Genomic DNA, 21270 nt, shown 5'->3' on the forward strand with positions numbered 1-21270 from the left:
AAATCTAAAATCAACAAATGTTTGTTTTGTTTATCGTTTGAATTAATTTTTAGTTCATGTTCATGTGTTGTTTGTTAAATTAATTTTCAGATTTTAAAATGGAAGTTTAATTAGTTGTTTTCATGTTTATTTCATGTTTATTTCATGTTTGTATTATTGTTTAAGTGTGTATTTGTTAGTTTGATGTTTGTTAGATTCAAATTGAAATTTAATTAACTATTTCTTCAATTTGTTTCATGTGTTTATGTATTGTTAGAAATTGTTAATATTGTTAAGTTCAAGTTTAAGTTCATAATTGTTTCTTCGTCGATCTTGTTATTTGTTTAAAGAATTTAGTTGTGTTAGAGAAATATGTTGGTTTAATCGTTTAAATCCATCATGTTTGTTGTTTAAAATAGATTTAATTCATGTTCATACTTTGTTTGATTGTTCTTGAATCCGAAATTTGTATAGCTTGATTTCTTGTTTACCATTTGTGATTATTTCTTGAATTTGTCTCATAAAGTTTAATATAGGAATTGTTGTTGTAATGTTGTTAGAGTAGTTGATTTTAAGTTCAATATTATTGAATTTAGAAATCAAAATATACTTGTTTGTTGTTGTTGTTGAATCCGAAAATAGGATTGTTTGTTGCTAAAATATTGTTCAATCAAATTTTAGTTGTTCTTTGTTGTTCAATTTGTGTTCATGTGATTTGTTGTTGAAATGTTGTTGAAATCATGTTCATGTGATTTGTTGTTGAAATGTTGAAGAAATCATGTTCATGAATTTTGTTGTTTGAACATTGTTAGAAATTAATCATATTGTCTATATTTTGGTTAAGTTTGATTAAATGATGTGTTATAGCTGATGGGTAGTTTGGTAATTTATAGTACTTTCGGGGGTAAAATAGTAATTTGCAATAAGGTCGGAGGGGTAGTTTAGGAATTGTACATTTTGTAATTGTTTATTTGAAGCATGGGGGACAAAATAAAATGGGGTGGGTTGTGATATGGTTATTTAATATAAAGGGGGGACAAGACAAAATTTAGTGGGGGAATCTTGCATTATTTTATGTTAGGCATGGGGGACAAAATATAATGGGGTGGTGTGATATGTTTATTTAATGTAATGGGGATGAGTGGGAAGATAATGGGTTGGGTAGAGAAAAAGTATTGATTTAATTGATTAAAAGATTTATGAGATGAGATTATATATATGAAGTCTTGAACACAAGACAATATATACGAGAGAGAAGAAAAAATACACACAGATACGAGAGAAAAAACACAGATAAGAGAAAAGAATCTGAGAAGAAAAATAGAAGAGAGAAAAAAAGGGCTGAACATTTAAGAGAAAGAAAAATTCCGAAAAATATTTAAGCTTTCAAAATAAAAACAAAAACTAAAAAATCTTCTGCTTTCTTTCTTTGTTTGAAATTATTATTAATGGTTGTTGTTTCATTCAAAGCTTGAAGCTTTTGTTTTTGGGATTACTGTTCTACTGGTTTGCAAACTCTGTTCCTGGGTTGTTACTGCTGCTGGACTGTTGTTGGTGTATTGTTATTACTGTCGCTGATTCTCATCATCATTTTCTTTTGCTTTCAATATCAGGTACATATCTGTAAATTCATGTCATGAAAAGCTTCAACATGGCAAGTAAATGAAGTTTGGAATTATAAGGATGTCTTCTACTCATTTAAATTTTATTAGTTTAAGTTTCAGTTTTGTTTTAGTTGGTTAATATAGTATTATACTTGACATGATAAACTGTTAACTAATTAACCTTCTGGAGTAGTAAATTCCACGATAATCTTATATGTTTTACTGTTTGAATTGATAGGGAACATTGCAGAAAATTGGCCATTAATTAAATCTTGTGATATTGTTAGCTAAGTAAAGAATAGTACGGAAATACCCAGAAATTACATTACTAGCTTATTTTGTCAAATATCCAATTTTGTTTAAGGCTAGATGATGTCGTCTTATTAAATCAATTGGTAGATTAGTTCTCTTTCTTAATAACAAATGGCATAGTTATTTTAGGAACGCGATCAACTCATTTCTTTTAATGTATGAAATAATGTCGATGATTTTTTACAAAATATAGAGTTAGTGTTTGCAAATATTCGCATAGGCAGAGAATAAGAATTGGTTTATTTATCTCAAACTCAATCTTCGTAATCAAAAATTAACTAAATAATTATAACCTCGGACTAAAAACAAGTGGTGTAAAAGAAGGATGAGATTTATAAATTGTAACATTTTAAGTCAAAAATGTGTAAATAGCGTTTGCTACAAATAGAATAATGAAAATTCTTCGAAAACATCACTTCCTTTTGTGAATCATTTTTTTTAGTTTTATACGCCATTCACCTTTTGGGTATACACATATTGTATTTATGAGAAAAATGGTAATATTAATCACACGTTGTTTATTTTTACTCTTTAAATTTGAATGGCTTGGAGGAATATAATTCATACGCGTAAAATAAGACTTGCGGTGAACACATAATAACTTTTGAATGTTTTTTCAAGAAAATATAGAGACGTCTAAATCAATGTTTCTCTATGGCTTTCATATAAAAATAATATGGATGTAATAAATAATTTGTAAACAAATTTATATTACCATCAAGAATATATTTGTGATTAGGGATACGTTCGCGTAACCTGATTATATTTCTAAAAGCAATTCGGATTATGCGTTCGCGCAACTTCGAGCGAACATTTAATAAAAAGGGGTTCTTCGGAGATTATCAATATTAATTTCATATAACCCGAGATGTGCAGTTCACTATTTAATCATACAAGAGCGACATACGTTCTTAATTTTATTTAAGCACAATTTCGAACTTAAGTCTATTTTTATAATAATAATAAAAAAAATCGAAAAATAATAATAATTATATTATCAATATCATTGTGTATACGTACGCGTGACACGATTTCTCACGTTAAAAAATATATAATATATAAAACGAATACACGTACGCGTGATTCGATTCGAAGAAGGGTCTTTAATTATAAACAATCTAAACAGAAGCGGTAACAAAATCATGCAATAAAAATGTAAAATCGAGATAATTAAGCCAAGAATAAAAACAGTTAAGCGACCGTGCTAGAACCACGGAATTCGGAAATGCCTAACACCTTCTTCCGGATTAACAGAATTCCTTACTTAGGATTTCTGGTTCGCAGAATAACAAACAGAGTCATATTCTCCTCGATTCAGGGATTAAAACTGGTGACTTGGGACGCCTTAAAATTCCCAAGTGGCGACTCTGAAACAAACAAACAAATCCCGTTTCGACTGTCCTTTAATTGGAGAAAACTCCCTTCACCCCTCGCGGGGGCGGAAAAAGGAGGTGCGACAATGATTTTCCGACGACTAAGATGAAGAAGATGGAGTATCGTTTTTAAGTGTTTTCCTTTTATTTTAAATTGATGACACGTATCAAAATCTTATTGGAGCGTGGTATACACTTGTTGAGAAAAAGTGGTCAAATACTAAAGTGGTGTGTATTAGACACACTTTTAAAAGGTTGAATGTGTAATATTATTTTCCCCCACAAAAAATGTGTAACAGAGATTTGATCGATAGCTCAGGTGTCTAACTTATGTATTTAGCCTTCCCGAAAATCATAATGAAGCACCATGTTCACTATGGCATTACTATGGAAATCACAAAACAAACTACAGTAGTATGGTCTAACTTTATTCAAAAATGAAACTAGAATTATATAGTGAATCAAATAACAATATCATGTCTTTTATTGTTCTTTTAGTATGCACATACTCCATCCTTAAAAAATTTGTTTGGGAACTCTTGAGAGTGGTTTCTTCTATATTATCATGGCAAAAAAAAGATTATTTCCTTCCAAGAAAACATTTGAAATTAGACTAAGCTCCCAATCTTAATGGTAAACGTGCACAAAATAGTTATTTGTAACATACAATGAGTAATACCTTGAGGATCAGTCCTGAATTTCCTTTCTTCTTTTAATCTCATGTTTGTTCTCTCGCATAAAAACATGGAACTGAAAAGTGGATACGTCCCGTGATTTTGAGATTCCAGTTCCACAATATTGGTGCTATAATTTTCCATTCTTGGTTAAGCTGTTCTGTTGGGAAATTATCCAGTTTTCAAGCGTATGTTTGAGGTAGAATACATAGTTTTGAGTAGTTTTGAAAGACGCTGACATAGAGCAATGACAACAATACCTCAGCGGCAAGATAGACAGGGGCACCAGCGCCAACACGTTCGGCATATTTACCGGCTTTAAGAAAACGGGCAATTCTGCCAACAGGGAATTGGAGGCCAGCCTTCTGAGATCTTGATGACTTTGGTTTGCCTCTGCCTCCTTTGGTTGACCCTACCGAACTCATTTGTTTTCTTTTTACTATTAATGGAAATGAGAATTTCTTAGAATGAGAAACTGGATCACCACCATGACTCCCTTATATACGAATCGTGAAATATGGGGTTTTCAATTGTCATAAAATTTTGCTTGTTTTCATTGGTTGATAAAGGATTACATAGACCCCAGACTGTTGACTAGTGCTTAATTTTGTTATCCGTTAATAATTAGCAACAAAAACTGGACAAAATTGGGCATTTGAAATCTAATCACCTATATTTTATTATGACAAAATCTTCCATCATTGAAAATATTAGTAACTAATACTGAACATCAACACATCTCTAAAACTGTTTAAATGGTGGCACAATTTACTTGGTATTTGCTAATAGATCAAATGCAAAATTGAAATATGAAGCTGAAGAAAGAAAAAAAAAAACTTAATGAAACAAACTTCTCATTCACATAGATGGCTATAACCACATAAAAGAGCAAGTTCAGATCAACATATTTCTACTAATTCACAAAAACATATTAAACCTGACTACCCAACAAACTAATTTAACCCCATAATCTAAAATTCCTGTGACTGGGTTCCAACTTCTGGTTTCCCCTTGCCATTCTTATTAGGCAGCAAATTTGGATGAATTTTGGGCAAAACTCCACCATTAGCAATTGTCACCTTCCCCAACAACTTACTGAGTTCCTCGTCATTCCTCACAGCAAGCTGTATATGCCTCGGAATTATCCTAGTCTTCTTATTATCTCTAGCAGCATTTCCAGCAAGCTCTAATACCTGTAAAATTCCAAATCAAATACATAATCAGCCAAATGCACAAAACAAAAAAATATTTAATCATTATGCAAAATGGGTAAGAATTGGCACCTCAGCAGCAAGATATTCAAGAACAGCAGAGAGGTAAATTGGTGAACCAGAGCCAAGACGCTGAGCATAACGACCTTTTTTCAGATAACGAGCAATACGACCAACTGGGAATTGAAGACCTGCTTTTTGAGATCTAGAAACAGACTTTTTTGAACCTTTGGCTTTTCCTCTACCGCCTACAGATTTTGTTTCTCCTGTAGAACTCATGTTTGCGTTTTGAAATTTTTGATTGAAATAATCAAAGACTGATTTCCCGCTTATGCTAAATTGATATTGGTCTTTGGGGTTTATATAGAGAGGGGGTAAGTAGTGTTGATTGGTTCACTTTGGTTTCACGCGGATAGCAAACGTGGCAATCTTTAGATTGCTCTGTGGCCACGTGTTGAAAAGTAATTGGCTATTTGGTTTCACCGGGATCGCTAACTCGTTTTTTGGCTCCATTTTGTTTTACCGCTTTATTTTTTTTCTCTTGTTTGCTTTTCCATTGATTGCCGCCGAATTATAATTTCACATTACTTCAAAATTCAAGTTTGCTATCTTTTGTTACAATATAAGTACTCCAATTTTATAATTTTCTAGTTTTAACGTACGTGTCATCCCGTGTAGATCATTAAAGTAATACGTTAAAATAGTGAATTTCATCATGCGAAATTTCATATGCGCTTAAATTTGATAATTGAAGACACATTTAAAAAAAATACGATGTGATTGATCAAAATTTGTATTATAGTGTAATTGTTGGCAGACTCCATTACGATTTACGATAATATTACCATCAAATGTAAATTGGTATTGAGAGATATACTTTTCCTGGCTTTATGAAACCCTCGGTAGCGTGAACAATACTAAAATTAAGATTTGAACAATTTTATAGGAAAAAATCTGTCAAATTTCTTCTTCTTCTTTTTTGGTAATAATGTGAAATTACCATTAACATCAACAAACAATTACACTTATAGAGCACCTAATTTTCTGAACTCAGAATATTAGGCCTCCAACAAACAGAAAAAATCTAATTACAAGTAATCTATCTAATAAAATTCCTATATTCCTGTGCTTTCTTTGACTGTTGAAGTAAATCTATCATTTCTATCACTTCTCTCTTGATTTGTATAACTGCCTCTTCAGTATTTATATTCCTTCCTTGAAATTTTTTTGTATTTCTTGCTATCCATGTATAGTATACCATCGCTAAGTGCACTGTAGCAATCACTTCTTTTTTGAATTGTTTCCAATGTTTCCTTTTGATATGCTCCAACATTTGCTTCACCCCTGTATACTCTACTTCATGCTCTGTCCATATGTTCAACTTCTGCCTTACTGCTGTTATTGTTACACTTCCTTTAGTTCCTCATTGATTTTTGCTATGTAATTCCGCTGCTTTCTTCGCCATTAGTGCTCTCTGAGACGGGATCCGTGCTCTTTTACCCATGGTAGGCACAAGTTAGTTAACATGCACCGAGAGAGAGAATCACCATTTTAGAGAGTAATTTCCTACACAATGTTAATCTGTCAAATTTCTATTTTGGAGTTTTGTACTCTTATAATAATAAATATTTAGGATAAAAAAGAATACGTATTCTGAAATGTCTTGTTTCTAATGCGAACTTGAAAATGTGGAACAAAACTTGAAAGCTTTTAAAGGAGGTTTACTACTTGCCTGACGTCACCGTACTAGGAAATAATAAAATTATTTGCTAACTAAAAAGCTAATATAAGAAAAATAAAGTTGTTTAAAATAATGACGTTCTTTAATTAAGAGGTCAAATAACGAGTACAAGGAAATAATAAGTTTATAAAAGAATAAATATTTTTTTTTCTATAAATTTTTATTGTTTTTAATTTATATGGCATTCGTTGTGAGACAAGATGTGATTGCTAAAAGATACACCATATGTACCAGTTGTCGCAATAGCGCACAGATAAACAAATCAGCAGGTAAAAATTATTTGATGGCTCTTCATCTCGAGAAATAGGCTCTCCCTCTCGAGAAGTATTGCTTATCAAAATTAAATTGAGCACCAAAGAACTGTTAAATCCCATGATAAACCATAGGAGACGCTTCATGCTAGGTAGTTAGAAACTTGAAATATAAACACAAATCAACAATATTGAAAGAGATATTAATGAGCAATATACCTCATAGGCTATTTTTTTAGGGTCAATGTCATCCAAAGTCTAGAAATTAATCTCTCTCTATATATATAAATGAGGGCCAAAGAGTGCTGACATGACGCATCTCTTTGGCCAGCATTCATACTTTTCTTTTCTTTTTTTGAATTTTTAGCCTTTTTACAATTTTTTCCATTTATATGTGCTCTTTTAACAATAAAGAAAACGGATGCAACCGATTACGAAATGGCGCCACAATCGTAACGCTCCGACATATAATGATTAATTAATACAAGACAGAGATTAATCATACCATTAAGCCATATACATTCTCATCTCCTTTACTCTATTTTCTCTATATTTGTTTCAATTCACCACCACTTTTCATATTTAAGAAGTTCATGCTTATGCTCCGCTATCACATTTAGTTGAAACACAAATCAACGAATTCCTTTTTCTTCGACATGTGTTCTTTTTTGAAAGAACTGTTTTGTATCATTTCCTTACTTTACACGTAAAATATCTTCGCCTATGACTAATTGACTATGTAGTTTATCTTTGCTTCTTGTGTATTTTGTTATTGTTGTCTTTTTTTTCTTTTTCGCTTATTTCCTTAACTTTTTTCCTTTTTTATTTTTGTTGAAAAAATTTATTACTCCATATTTTCTATTGCAGGACAAGATATTCAAAGTCACCAAATCACTTGGAATTATTGTGTTCACTGGAAGATTAAATACTCATTGTCAATCATCACGATGGCTATCTTCCGGCCTCATTTATCTTGGGTGTTTTATCTTATTTTTGGAAAAATTTACTGTCATATGGATTAGCTGCCACTAACTTCTTTTTTTATTTGTGGGTTTCAATATGTGGAATAAAGTGATGACTTTTTTTAAATATGGAATGTTAGAAAATGAGATGTCAATAAATACAGCGTGAACAAGATTAGTAAGGCAATTTCAAAAAAGGGAAAAAACTAATTGATGAAAGAAAAGATAAAATGCAGGGAATAAAGAATTGCATCCAAAACGTATGGCTGTCTTTTTGTAATTTCAGGTTTTGCTGAATAAGTGGTGGGTGAGGAAATAAACAGAAGAGAACGAGGAAGAAGATAAAAAGGGAGAATAAAGAAGACTTTTCCTATTTACTTTGTGAATATAATGGTGGAATCAAATAAATTTGAAAAGTTTATATATAAAATTAAATTCAATATATTCAAAAGAATTAGTCACATTTTTAGTAAATTAATTTATTTTAGGTCATGATGTTGAATCATAAACCTTTCGGACTATCAACTCTCGTATTTAAAAGCCCCTATATTTATTCTTTGTTTATCTTAGCAAAATAAATACTTTTATATTTTTGTGGGGGCGCGGTTTTTGTGACATTTAAAATCGGAGAAAGTTATAGTAGTGAAAATCTTAAACTTTTTATGATAATAAACCGAAGATAGTTGACAACTCATCATATCTAAGCAGCGTTCCAATATGGTATGAATGTGGAGGAGAAAAACGGAAGAATGTGGGCAGAAGCTTTTATAATTGTAATAAACACAATAAATATTTGGCCGAAGTTATGAAGATGAAGAGTTGCATGGTTATGAAGGCGGGCTATATATAATAGCTTGTGGTTGTTGAGACATCACATGTTACATCCATGGAATTCCTCCAGACCCAACAACAATATAATATTTCACTAGGGAAAGGAGAGAAAACAAGCATAGGGAGCACAAAGATTTCATGGACGTGCTGTTTGACAATGAGTATAAATATGATTATCAGATTGACAACTTATTTGTGGCTGTTATCTTCTCATATTCTTTTACTGTATAATTATCTTTATTTTCATGTTTCTTAGTCATTAATTTTTTGTCATGAAGATGATTGTTATTTAGCCAAGAGATCAACTGTTGCATTAACACAAGTTCAACATTACTGTCAAGATTTTTTTTTTTTTTTTTTTTTTGCTTTACATATCTTTGATTAGATATGCTCAACATAAAACTTCCGTTATGTAATTCTAATTTCATACAAATATTTGTTGTTGAATTACTCCATTGAGTTTGGATTAGTGAGACGTACAATTGCCGTGGTATAGTTATTTAAACTATGTGAATATCTTTCTCCTATTTTTTTGTTGAGTTAACAAATATAATTTTAGGTGTTTGAGACGGAAAGAAGCATTCCAAGGAACTAACACGAGCTGATTTGTTTGGAGTTTCTCCTTGATCTTTAAGTAAGCAAATTTATCCTGATAATAACTTAATAATCCTAGAATTAAAGCTTTTCAATGTAATATAGCACAAGTGTATTTTTCGTTTTCGCAGGAGCGGAACACCCACCTGATATTGTAGTGTGAGCCTTGAAAGTACTCGAAGTTAGGCAATCAATATGAATTCCTTTAAATGGATCCCTCTTTCTTAATGACTCTTCTTAGGAGGATGAGTCGATGTCGGTCGATGATGTGAAAACACTTCCTGATGTCGAATTCCAAAAACCAGCGAGAGGTTCCCCACTCGATATTTAAGGTAGGCGCAAATAAAATATAACAAGTTACAAGCGAACAAAGCGGCAACATAGTTAAGATTAGTAATTTTAACAAGCCACATGAGCCTCATAGTGAAGAGAAAATTTGAACGATGAAGAAAGCGGATGAGTTGGCACAGAAAGATAGCTAGGAAGGCACGAGAGGAAGCAGAGTTACAATTTATGCAGAGGAAAGTAATGTGACCTTTCTAATAATAGTGGAAAGGAAATACGAGTACGTAACAGTAGTGGACATTTGTTTTGTTTTGTTTTCTTTCTATTTGTAGTTTCCGTACTTTTAAATTTTATTCTGTTTTTTCTTTTCTTTTCATATTTCTTTTTTAAAAAATAGATAAAACTAGAATTTAAAAGGTTTTACTATCTAATGAACAAAAAAGTTAAGTACTTATATATACATGTAGTTAATATACTATGATTTAATTAAGAGAATCATGCACACATCCATCACGTATGATTAATATATATTTGAGATTTCAGCAATATATAAAATTATTTTTATATTCATATGCTTGATAAATATTATTGTGACTGAAAATATAAAAATATTATTTTAAATTTGTTGATATTTCATATAACCACGCGAAGCGCGGATAGTTTGACTAGTTACATCATAAAAGGAAGAATTAGCATGTTCCAAAGTAATAACATATAGATGAATTCGTCCATCAATTGACTAAGGTGATGTAAAATCTCTATGAGATATTCAAAAATTCTGATTCACTCTTTTTTTTGGTAAATAAATGTTTTTTACCAATCGAAATATGTACACAAGAAAAAAGAAATAAACTGCATGTTGGACATGATGCCCCAACATCAGGATCTACAAAGCCAACCATATCATCTCACAACTACACCATGGCTAACTACTACAACCACAAAGTTAAGGATAGAAATTTAATTGATCAAGTTTCCTAGCTAATCTTGCATGCATTGTTCCTCTACAACATATCTCTTGGATAATCTGTTTCATAATATGCTTCGGATCTGACTGCATACTTTGGAAAACTCGTTGGTTTTTTTCTTTCCAAATGTAGTACACACTCGCTGCAAGTGTCATTCTGTATATCTCTGCCTCGACTCTTCTTCCTCTTGCATAAACTTCAGCCCACTTTAGTTCCTCTTGCCAATCCATTACCATTCTGCTTATCCCTTGCCAAGCTAGGACCTTTTTCCAGATATAGGAAGACATATCACATTGAAAAAATAAGTGTGAAATACTTTCGTTTCTAGTATTACAGAGTGGACAAGCCAGTGGAACCTCCATTCCCCATTGTATTAGTTTATCTCTAGTAAGCAATTTTTCATGTGCCACAAGTCCTAATATGAATATCCATTTGGAAGCTCCTAAGTTATTATACACTAACTTCCTCCATGAAACCTTAGTAAAAACACCTCTCATTTTAGTGTACAACTTCCTAATAGAGAAGTTTGACAGTGATTGAAACTCATTACCATTTATTCCTGCTAGTTCAACATAGGTTTTGGCTTTTAAGATTTTTTGCACTACCTAGGATGCTTGTTTTGGTGCAACCTCCCATACTTGTCTTTCCTTTATATAATAGTTATGTACCCACGACCCATAGGCTATCCTTCTTGCTACATAAATTCCATAATAGTTTGCATATGACAGCTTTGTTCCAGCTGCAAATATTAAGGATATTCATACCTCCTGCTACCTGAGGATAGCAAACTCTATCCCATGCAAGCAAAGCCCTCTTTGATAGTTCAACTCCTCTGGTCCATAAGAATTTTCTACATGTTGCTTCAATTAGCTTAACTACCTTTGCAGGTAATACAAATATTTGTGACCAAAATACTTAGACCGAAATGAGAACATTCTTTATCAGCTGGACTCTTCCTGCATAAGAGAGGAATTTCGCTGTCCAACTTTGAATTCTTCCCATCATCTTTTCCAGCAAAGGTTGGCATTGAAGCACTGAGAGCCCCTTGGTGCTCAGGGGAATACCAAGATATCTTATTAGTAACTCTCCTTTAGTGAACCCAGTTAACTCCATGATTTGCTGTTGAACTGTTGCATCTACACCTCCAAAATAAATGGAGCTTTTGTCTCTATTAGCACTTAGTCCAGAAGTTGTTGAGAACTCCTGGAAACAATCAAATAGCATTTGAATAGACTTCACATTGCCCCTGCAAAATAGTAGTAAGTCATCAGCAAATCCCAGTTGTATAACGTTCATCTTCTCACACTTTGGATGATAATTAAAGTCAGGTTCATTCCCCAGACTCTTTAGTACTCTACTGAAATATTCCATCACTAGAACAAATAGAAATGGGGACATTGGGTCCCCCTGCCTTAACCCTTTCTTTGCGTTAAAAGGCTCTGTTGGTTGCCCATTGATAAGAATAGAGTAGGATATAGTTTTCAAGCATTCCATGATCCACTAAATAAATTGAGTAGGAAAGTTCAGTCCAAGCAAAACTTATTCTATGAATATCTACTCTACAGAGTCATATGCCTTTTGCATGTCCACTTTCAGCATACATCTTGGAGATATACCCTTCCTACCATATCCTTTCACCAGTTCATGGCTAAGGATTATGTTATCATTGATTAGTCTCCCAGGAACAAAAGCTGACTAACTTCTGTCCACCAAAGTATCCATCACCTCTTGCATTCTCTTTGTAAGAATTTTCGACACAATCTTATATATTACCGAACAACATGAGATTGGCCTGTATTGCTTTATTGAAGAAGGGTTCTTGACTTTTGTATTAAAGTAACAGAAGTACAATTAACTGGTTTGTACATAACTCCAGTCTAAAAAAAATTAAGTATAGCATCTACTACCTCATTACCAATCACAGTCCAAGCTTTTTTGAAAAAATATGCATTGAAACCATCCACTCCTGGTGCTTTCATATCATTAATATCCTTAACAGCCATGTAAACTTCCTCTCTTGTGATAGGATTAATCAGTTGGAGTTGTTGGCTTCTATTCAGTTTAGGACCATTTGAAAAAACTGAGAGTTTTATTGCAGGTAATTGGGGTGCTGCTGTGCCAAGAAGCTATAAAATTTCAGGACCTCCTCATTGATATCATCTTCTGCTTGTAACATTACTCCATCTACTGTTACTAATATTTTGATCTGATTAATAGCACTTCTGTTTTTCATACAAGCACAAAAATAGGCACTATTAGAGTCCCTAAGCTTTAACCATTTCACCCTTCACTTCTGCTGAGCTATTATCTTGTCAATTTTCACCCATTTCTCTAAATCCATCTTTAGTGATTTTTCCTTATCAAACAAAGTAGGGTCATGCCCAGGAAGTCTCATTTGTTCTTGAGCCTCTTGTAAGTTGCTTCTGATGGTACTGATCCTCATATCTGTTGCATTATACTTTTCCTTATTAAGACGTTTCATTTTAGTCTTTACATTCTTTAGCTTTTGCCATATGCTTTTCAGAAAAACCTCGCTCATTGGTTCCCTCCAACCTTTTGCTACCTTATCCAGAAATTCTTGATGTTCAGTTAAATGGTTCAAAAATTTAAAAAGTCTGGCTCTTCTTCCTCGATGATTATCAAAGATAATACTTAAGGGAGAGTGGTCTGAGAACCCAGGATCAAGTACTTTCACTTCTAGATGAGGTAGTCTTATCATCCAATCCCCATTTACCACTGCTCTATCAATTTTGCCGTTTATGTGGTTGTTGGTCCATGTGTATTTCTTCCCACCGTCTTCAGTTCAGTTAATTCCGTTTCAAATAAAAAATCAGTAAAATCTATAGTTTCCTGTTCTTGAATCTCTGCACCATTTAGTCTGTCATCCATATGAATTACTGCATTATAATCACCCATTAAAAGCCACAGTCCTTATTGTAAATTTTCTAGTTCTTTCAGATCTATCCACAAATTTCTTCTGCCACCCACACTGTGCAGTCCATAGATTGCAGTGAAGTAGAAGTCAATAATCTGATATTTAACTTGTCCATGGATATATTGATTAATCTATAAAACTATGATCCCATAGAATCCAGATCCTCCATCTATCTGAATTATAATTGGCATGCCAACTCCAACTAGGAACTATCTTCTTTATTATTTTCTCTGCATTCTGCTCCATCACTCTATGCTCCACTATAACTATTATTTTTACTCTATTACTATGTATAAACACTTTAATATCCTTTTGTTTGTACAACTTATTCAAGTCCCTGACATTCCAAGTGATCAAACTTATTTAGAAATAGGAGGTGGTGCAAGACTCTTCACTCCTCCACTCTGACTACTTTGTCCTCTATCCTTTGTGTTTCCAGGATCATTCTGCATAGGACACCCTTTTTTCGTTAATGTACTAAATCCATTAGTAACCTTAAGCAGCTCTTGCCCAATATTTGGACTTTGACCATGCTTTGTTGCATTCTTGCCCATTGCCATCTGCCAATTATTTTCTTGCTCTATTGTCTTCACTGTAGGCAATACTTCTTTATCTTTTTGTGTCACCTTTGTTGGATTGTCAACAACCCTTTGAGGTACAATCTGATTGTTAGCTTTAGCATGCCACACTTGTATCTGTTTCTTAGGTTTCTCCCTCTTCTTGTGTGTGTGCATTTTCTGAATGGTTTCATTAGGACATACATGTCCAATTTGTAAACATTTATTGCAGTAATCAGGCTGCCAATCGTACCAAATTTCCTGATCAAAGACTTCCCCACTTGGATCCTTCACTTTGATAGATTGAGGGAGAGGCTTGGTCACATCCATCTCAACCAGAACTCTAGCGAAAGAAATTCTCTCTATCTTAGAAGTACACTAGTCAGCATATATAGGATTTCCCAATACACTACTGATTCGACTAAGCGACTTCATGCACCAACAGTTTAGAGGTAAGTTTGGGAACTGGATTCACAATGGTATTGTACTCAAAATTTCATCATTAAAATCAAAATTAGCCTCCCAAGCCTTGATTATTATTGGTCTATTGTTGAAAGTGTGTGGTCTAGAAAAAATTACCTCATTCCTATCTTCCATTGTGTTGAATTTGATAACAAAGTAGCCCTCGTTGTGGTAGTAGATCTTAGGTTTTGCCACAAAATTCCATTGAGCTTTGATGAATCTTTCTAAAGCTCCTATAGTAGGAGAGTCTCCTACCACATAAAGGATCACTGATGTCTTCCACTTCTCTGTCTCCTTATCCACATCTTCATTCCTCAATTGTACAATCTTTTCACCATCCTCAATAAGAGGAGCTATATATTTTAAATTCATACCCCTAGCAGCCAACCTATTGCTGGCAAATAGATTTGCCCACTTCTGCTCCTTTTCCTCTGTAGTTTGCATCACCAGTTTTCGATTAGCACCTGTATTCTCATTCAATTGACGGACCTCCTGTTCCTTCTCATTGCTCTTCCTTAGATTCATAGAACTAGTAGTTGTAGAATTAGGGACTGAAATTTGCTTATCCAAACTCTGCATATCGCCCTCCATCCGGTCCTCCCCCCCCCCCCCGACTCTCACATTTGTCTTCCCAACATTCATTGATGTATTGTTCTTAGTATTTGTCACTAAACCTGCTTCTCCAAACAAAGATTGGTGCTAATCGGTGGTGTCCTCATCGCATCTGGGCTCGAAATTTTCATATTAGGAACCCTAGTTTCCTCGGGCTCAACTTCGTCAATTTCCTCTGATATAGGCCTTCGATTGATCTTCTTCGTTTTCCAATCTGATAGATGAATTTTGTTTACTGCTTTCCCTTGGCCATTTCCGGCAGGAAGCGCACGTTAGAAGCACTCTATCGTGCGCCTTGATTCACTCTGTTAACAAGGAATCAGATTGTATACCAAATATTAGTGTTCGAGGATTTCAGATTTTTAGAAGCAGTCGGCGGATAAAAAGAATTTCAAGAGTAAAGGAGATCTATGCATATCGTGGTATTAACGCAACATTAGTTAAAGGTTTTCTTAATTAAAAAAAAAAAAGAAGAAGATGCAATCCAAAAGTAGAACAAAGAATGTTTCTTCCAAAATTCAAAGGTTTAATAGTCATAACAGCTTGAAGGGTAGAAATTTGATTTTCAATGAAGGGATATTTAAGAATTTACACCCACTACGACTCCTATTCTGCTAAATGATACAATTCGATAAATATACTACAAAAAAAAAAGATTTATTTATCTTAACACTCTCAAATTGATTAAAGACGATTCACCACAGCCATGAAACAAAAACTAAACATAAAATACCATAGTGGGATATAAAATATATAAAATTAAAATCTAAAAATGATATATCCGCCAAAACCATACCAGATATACCAACATGTAGCATAAATCCTAGAAACAGTAAAACAAAAACTAAGTAACCAAATTATTAACTAAAGCTTCAAATATCACATGATATCAAGCCAAAAACCAAACCAGTACAATGTCAATAAAGCAAAACGGTAGAGAAAACAATAGAGTTGTAGCTAGACACAGTTTAGGTTAGTTGTTAATTAAGGTGCTTTTATACATGTGCTTTTCTAATTTAAGTAGGATTTTATTTATTTGTTTCCTTGATTACGAAAGGAATGTTTTCCGATTTCATAGGAACGAATTTTTAATAGATGTGCTTTTAATAATTATACAAGGAAATAATTAAGTTTTCAAAGATTAATTATATAACTTTGAATGCACTCTTCAATTAATCTCTCATAATGGCACTGATTTTTCCTATTTAGTGCAATCGTCAATTCTACATCTCTTAGCATTTTCATAAACAAAAAGATTTAATAAGAATTTTCTAAATATTAGGACTTGTTATATAGTTCAAATAAGGAAAGAAAGTTTTAGTTGATTTCAACTTACTATATATTAGAAAAATAATCAAATGACTATTTTGTCTGTGTGAACTATATTTCTAAGAAGGTAAAAAAGACGAACAACATTTCGCTAAGGACCTTCATACTTTTAATATAGTACTAGTCATTATGTACGTGTGTTGCACGTAAAATGTTTAGTCAAAACTCTTATGTGAAAGAACAACTAACTAAATTTATCAATAAATTATTTTCAAGATGAAATGATCATTATAGAGTAATTGACGTGATAAAAATACGACAATCATTTTGAATCTAGAAATTAATGGTATTACATAAACAGAACACTTGAATTCAAAATGATATCGTCTTAACTTACAAAGATGATAAATTTACTTAAGTCTCATCTGCATTATTAGAACCACTTTATTGTCATGTAAAAGAAAGATATTCATAGAAACTTGCCCCTATATTTTTTCCTTTAAATTAGATTTTATATATTAAAAATTATTATTTAATGATTTTTATTAATTAATATTTTAAAATTAACTCAATTATTTGAATTATGTAGTAACTCATAATATTTAGGAACATAAAGTAGTTATAAAAGATATCTAACTTAATTTAGTTTTAACTTTATATGAACTAATATAAATTAAGATTTTAAAGGGTTGTAAGATTTTTTTACTTAACTTAAAATGTTATAAATGTTTTTAGAGCTTAATACTAAATTTTTCCTTTATATTTGTAAAAATTTAAGATCCCTAAATTAATTTTAAGAAAATCCCTTCTCCAAATAGAACTCAAAATTCTCACGTTCCAGAATTGTCGTACTGGATGGAAATTATGCATATAGACTCTTCCTTTTTCAATTACAATACATCGTGAGGAAGAATCTTGTACTAGAAACGATTTGGTTGAACTTCTTCGACAAGTTTCTCTCGTATATATTTATCTAAAACTTATTTGAATTCCATAAAAGAGTTCAATTTTGTCAATGGAACAATAGCTCAGACCTCAACTGCGCTTCAATGGTGATGAGGGTTTGACCTCTACGCCATGAGAGAGAGAGTGAAGCTCCCGCACTACAACATACTGCATCTGTAGCTACGAAATACATTGTAGCGAAATATGAAAAATTTCGTGGCTAAACACTTTAGCCACAATATTTTTTTCCGTAGCAAAATATAGCGTAGCTAAAAGTTAGCTACAAACTTTACATGATCCGTGGCTAAGGACTAATACTTATTGCCACAAATCTTTTTTATATTGTAGCTGTGATGGTAAAAAAATCTTGCCACAAAAAATATACTTGTAGCAAGTGGTTTTATTCTCTTGCCACGACAAATAAAATTTGTGGCTTTCTTCGTATTGTAGCCACAAGATTTTGTATTGTCGCAAGAGATATAATTTGTTTGCTACACAAGCTCAACTTTTGTGGCTAAATTTATAATTTACTCTCGTGGCAATAGTACTTGTGTTTAGCTATGAATTCCATAATTCCATAATTTGCCACGATCAGCTTTAGCTACAAGAATTTATATGTTGTAGCTAACAATCCATATTTTAGCATCAAATATATAAATTTTTAGGAAAATATTTTTTCTATTATTTTTAATAAATGATATACATTAGTAAGAATACATAATTAAAGGTTCAACAATATCATTCAAGATAAATTAAAATATTGATATACTCAAAATGTAACGGTATTCTTTTACAAGAGAAAGAATAATTTCATACAGATCCACAGTAAATAACTCTTTTACAACACGAATAATAAAGTTAAAAAAAAAAGGTAGCTAAAGTGAGACTGAATAGTGATGGTAACCTTTAGCGGCCAGTGAAGAAGTGAAAACCCAAAAGTGCTCCAATGTTTTTCTAATACCAGGTTTTGATGGCGAGTTAAGAGACATTAGTGGATTGTATTTGTACCAAATGCGTGAAAGAAATTGTTGTTCTTGTGGATATCAAGAAGACGGGCGCAGTAAATAAGATCTTATAGCACTCCATCGATTATCTCACCCGGTGACACCACCTCCTGATCCAGCAAGACGGCAATGTTACCCTCTTGATCTTGCAGGACTACCAACCTATATATACAAAAATGACATCCACACCATAAGGTTAGTACATTAACTAGTTGGGACTTGTCAATCACGTTTGAACATAACAACATTTCCTTTGGCAGGGTGAGATTTTGCTAGAAACAAAAATCCGCTTCTTTAAAACCTTAAGATTATTAATGCAATGTATATACCAAAAGACTGCAAACCGTTCAAAACATAAGCCTTATTTAGCTCTTCTTAGTTTGAAGTGCAACACTATAAGAAAATACTATCAATATCAAAAGTTGCATTTCTTCTTTGTATCTAATAACTAGGCATTTCCAACTCTAAGTCTTGTAAATCCTTATGTTTGTAACTGCCAAAAAATTATATTCTCATATTTCTCGACTCAAGGAAAAAGCACAAGCTAAACCAATTCAACATCACACTTGTTTCATAGCAACAAATAGTCCTAGAGTACTCTAAATAAAATATCAGAAGTCTTACAGATTTTAACAAGAATTTTGTAAACACTTCATCCTTCACTATGTAGTATATCCAATTGAATTTGTTTTGAGAAAGAGTGAATTATTATACATACCTCATGGTTATTAAACTTGTTTGTTTTTACATTGATGCCCATAACACAATTGCCTAAAAAGACAAAAAAAAAATCTTGTTAATTCTTTTACAAGATTTATAACAGATAACAAAAGAGAAAAGTACAAAGCAACAAGAATTAAAAAAACTTGTAGACTTTTTAAACTTCTTAAAGAATCTTCACCCCAATTTTGTAATGTTGCTTTGTTGTTTCAGTCCATGAACTATGGCTCCTCCCAAAATTACCACTTCAAAATCTTCAAATTTTCACTCACTATATATAAAAAATAGGACAGAATATTAAATTGCTGAATAATTCGCAAATTAAAACCAAAAATTCATGTCAAGTAGGTATGAGAAAATTAGCAAACCGTAAAATATAGAGATACGAGCTTACCTCTTCTGCTCAAGAATAGAAAAGCTATGGGGTTCTCTCTCACTCTTCTTCTTTGTCGTTCTCGCATTTTTTAGTCTAGCCATGGTTGAAGAAAGAATTGGAAAAGTGGGGAAGGAGATGTAGGGGTGGGATTGGCGGCGGAAAAGAATAGAATGTAGTTTAGGTTTTGGTGCTTTTGCTCTAGGCCAATTGCAATTAGTGTTCTTCGTTCCTTTACTTCGCCATGGGCAGAGCACTCATAAAACGCCCCTGGGCTTATATGTGGGGCTTAGTTCCGTGAGACTTACGCCTTGATCATCTGGGCTTATGCCCTGGACACGCCCAACGCCCAGCGCATTGGGCTCGCCTAATAAAATGTTATGCAATTGCATGTAACTAACCTTGTAAATCCTTACATTTTCTTAATAAATCGTTGACTATTCAAAGTTACTTTTTTCTTAATAATAAATTATTAAGTTGAGAGTATTTTATGTCATAATTAAAATAAATATTATTTTATGTTATCTACTAAGACTGCTATGATAGTAGATTTTAAATAAATCTTTCATTTAAAAGTATTTATTTATTAACTTTTATTATGTCTTTATTATATTAGTCCATAACTTTTTTTATAATTATTTTCCTAAATATTATTTTTTCATGTTTATGAGATACAATACTTATTAATTTAATAGCTCAGTATTAGCTAGTAAATATTTACAAATAATTAGTTATCATGATATAGTATGGTGAATTATGTGCCACTTTATTAACTTGTTGAAACTTAAAAATAAATTATGCTAGAGAATCATATTTAAATTGTGAATTATATTTTTATATAAATTCTCTTTCAACTAAAAAGCATATTAAATAAAACGGGTATTTTAAAAAAAATCAAATCATGATATCGAAATTGTTCCAAGATTCATTACTCCTTAAGAGATACATATAATATTTCACATTGAATACATTACTTTTGATGTTTGAGTTGTAACGACATTGCAGCTAATTTGCATATTATGGTGTATGTCATACCTTTTGTATTATTCTGTCACGACCCAATTAAGGATCGAGACCGGCGCTTAGGAACAAGTGCTCCCAAGTAAGCCTCATCGGTATTTTACAGAAAATCGGACAGAGTTTCCCCGATTTTAAGATTATCCAAACAAATTTTTCCTGTCTCAAATCAGCAACCAAACACCCTAATAGCAATTCAAACAATCGACAACTTATTAATTAACCAAAATAGTCTTCACCATTACTAATCAACCCACTAACAATCAGAAATACTAATTTATCTCCGACTTTGATAATAAAGAACGATACTCGACATAAGACTAATAGCAAAATAATACTCATGACACTAAAAGAATGACTATGGAGCGACTCTAAGAATTCAAAGAAAAGACCATAACAATTGATAAAAATCTCTGCCCACGCGAACAAGTGCGAGACTCACCAAGAATTCTCAACCTGTGCGCTCTAATTAACGAAATCCTCGTCTGCGTCAATTGTTGTCTCTGTAAAAAAATAGCGGGGAATAAGTCGCTAGCTCAGTGAGTAAGAACACTTAACCACAACCGTTTTTATTGGGGACAAGTCAGAAAA

General features: G+C 32.5%; 1 protein-coding gene across 1 annotated transcript; it reads right to left on the reverse strand.

Moving 5' to 3' along the window:
- Nucleotides 1–4779: 4779 nt before the first annotated feature.
- On the reverse strand, nucleotides 4780–5483 carry LOC104229669 (histone H2AX-like). The gene is made up of 2 exons (XM_009782346.2): nucleotides 5226–5483; nucleotides 4780–5135 (listed from the first exon to the last, which is right to left on the reverse strand). The coding sequence occupies exons 1-2, from the start codon at nucleotides 5430–5432 to the stop codon at nucleotides 4914–4916; spliced, it is 429 nt and encodes a 142-aa protein (XP_009780648.1). The 5' UTR covers nucleotides 5433–5483; the 3' UTR covers nucleotides 4780–4913.
- Nucleotides 5484–21270: the final 15787 nt, after the last annotated feature.

Source organism: Nicotiana sylvestris, chromosome 6 (genome assembly GCF_000393655.2).
Source record: "Nicotiana sylvestris chromosome 6, ASM39365v2, whole genome shotgun sequence".
NCBI classification, from domain to species: Eukaryota; Viridiplantae; Streptophyta; class Magnoliopsida; order Solanales; family Solanaceae; genus Nicotiana; species Nicotiana sylvestris.

Bases quoted from the DNA above. Each gene is read 5' to 3' on its own strand.
- LOC104229669 (XM_009782346.2), bottom strand. From the start codon at position 5,432: ATGAGTTCTACAGGAGAAACAAAATCTGTAGGCGGTAGAGGAAAAGCC. The intron at 5,136-5,225 runs GTGCCAATTCTT...GGAATTTTACAG, and splicing joins TTGAATATCTTGCTGCTGAG to GTATTAGAGCTTGCTGGAAA.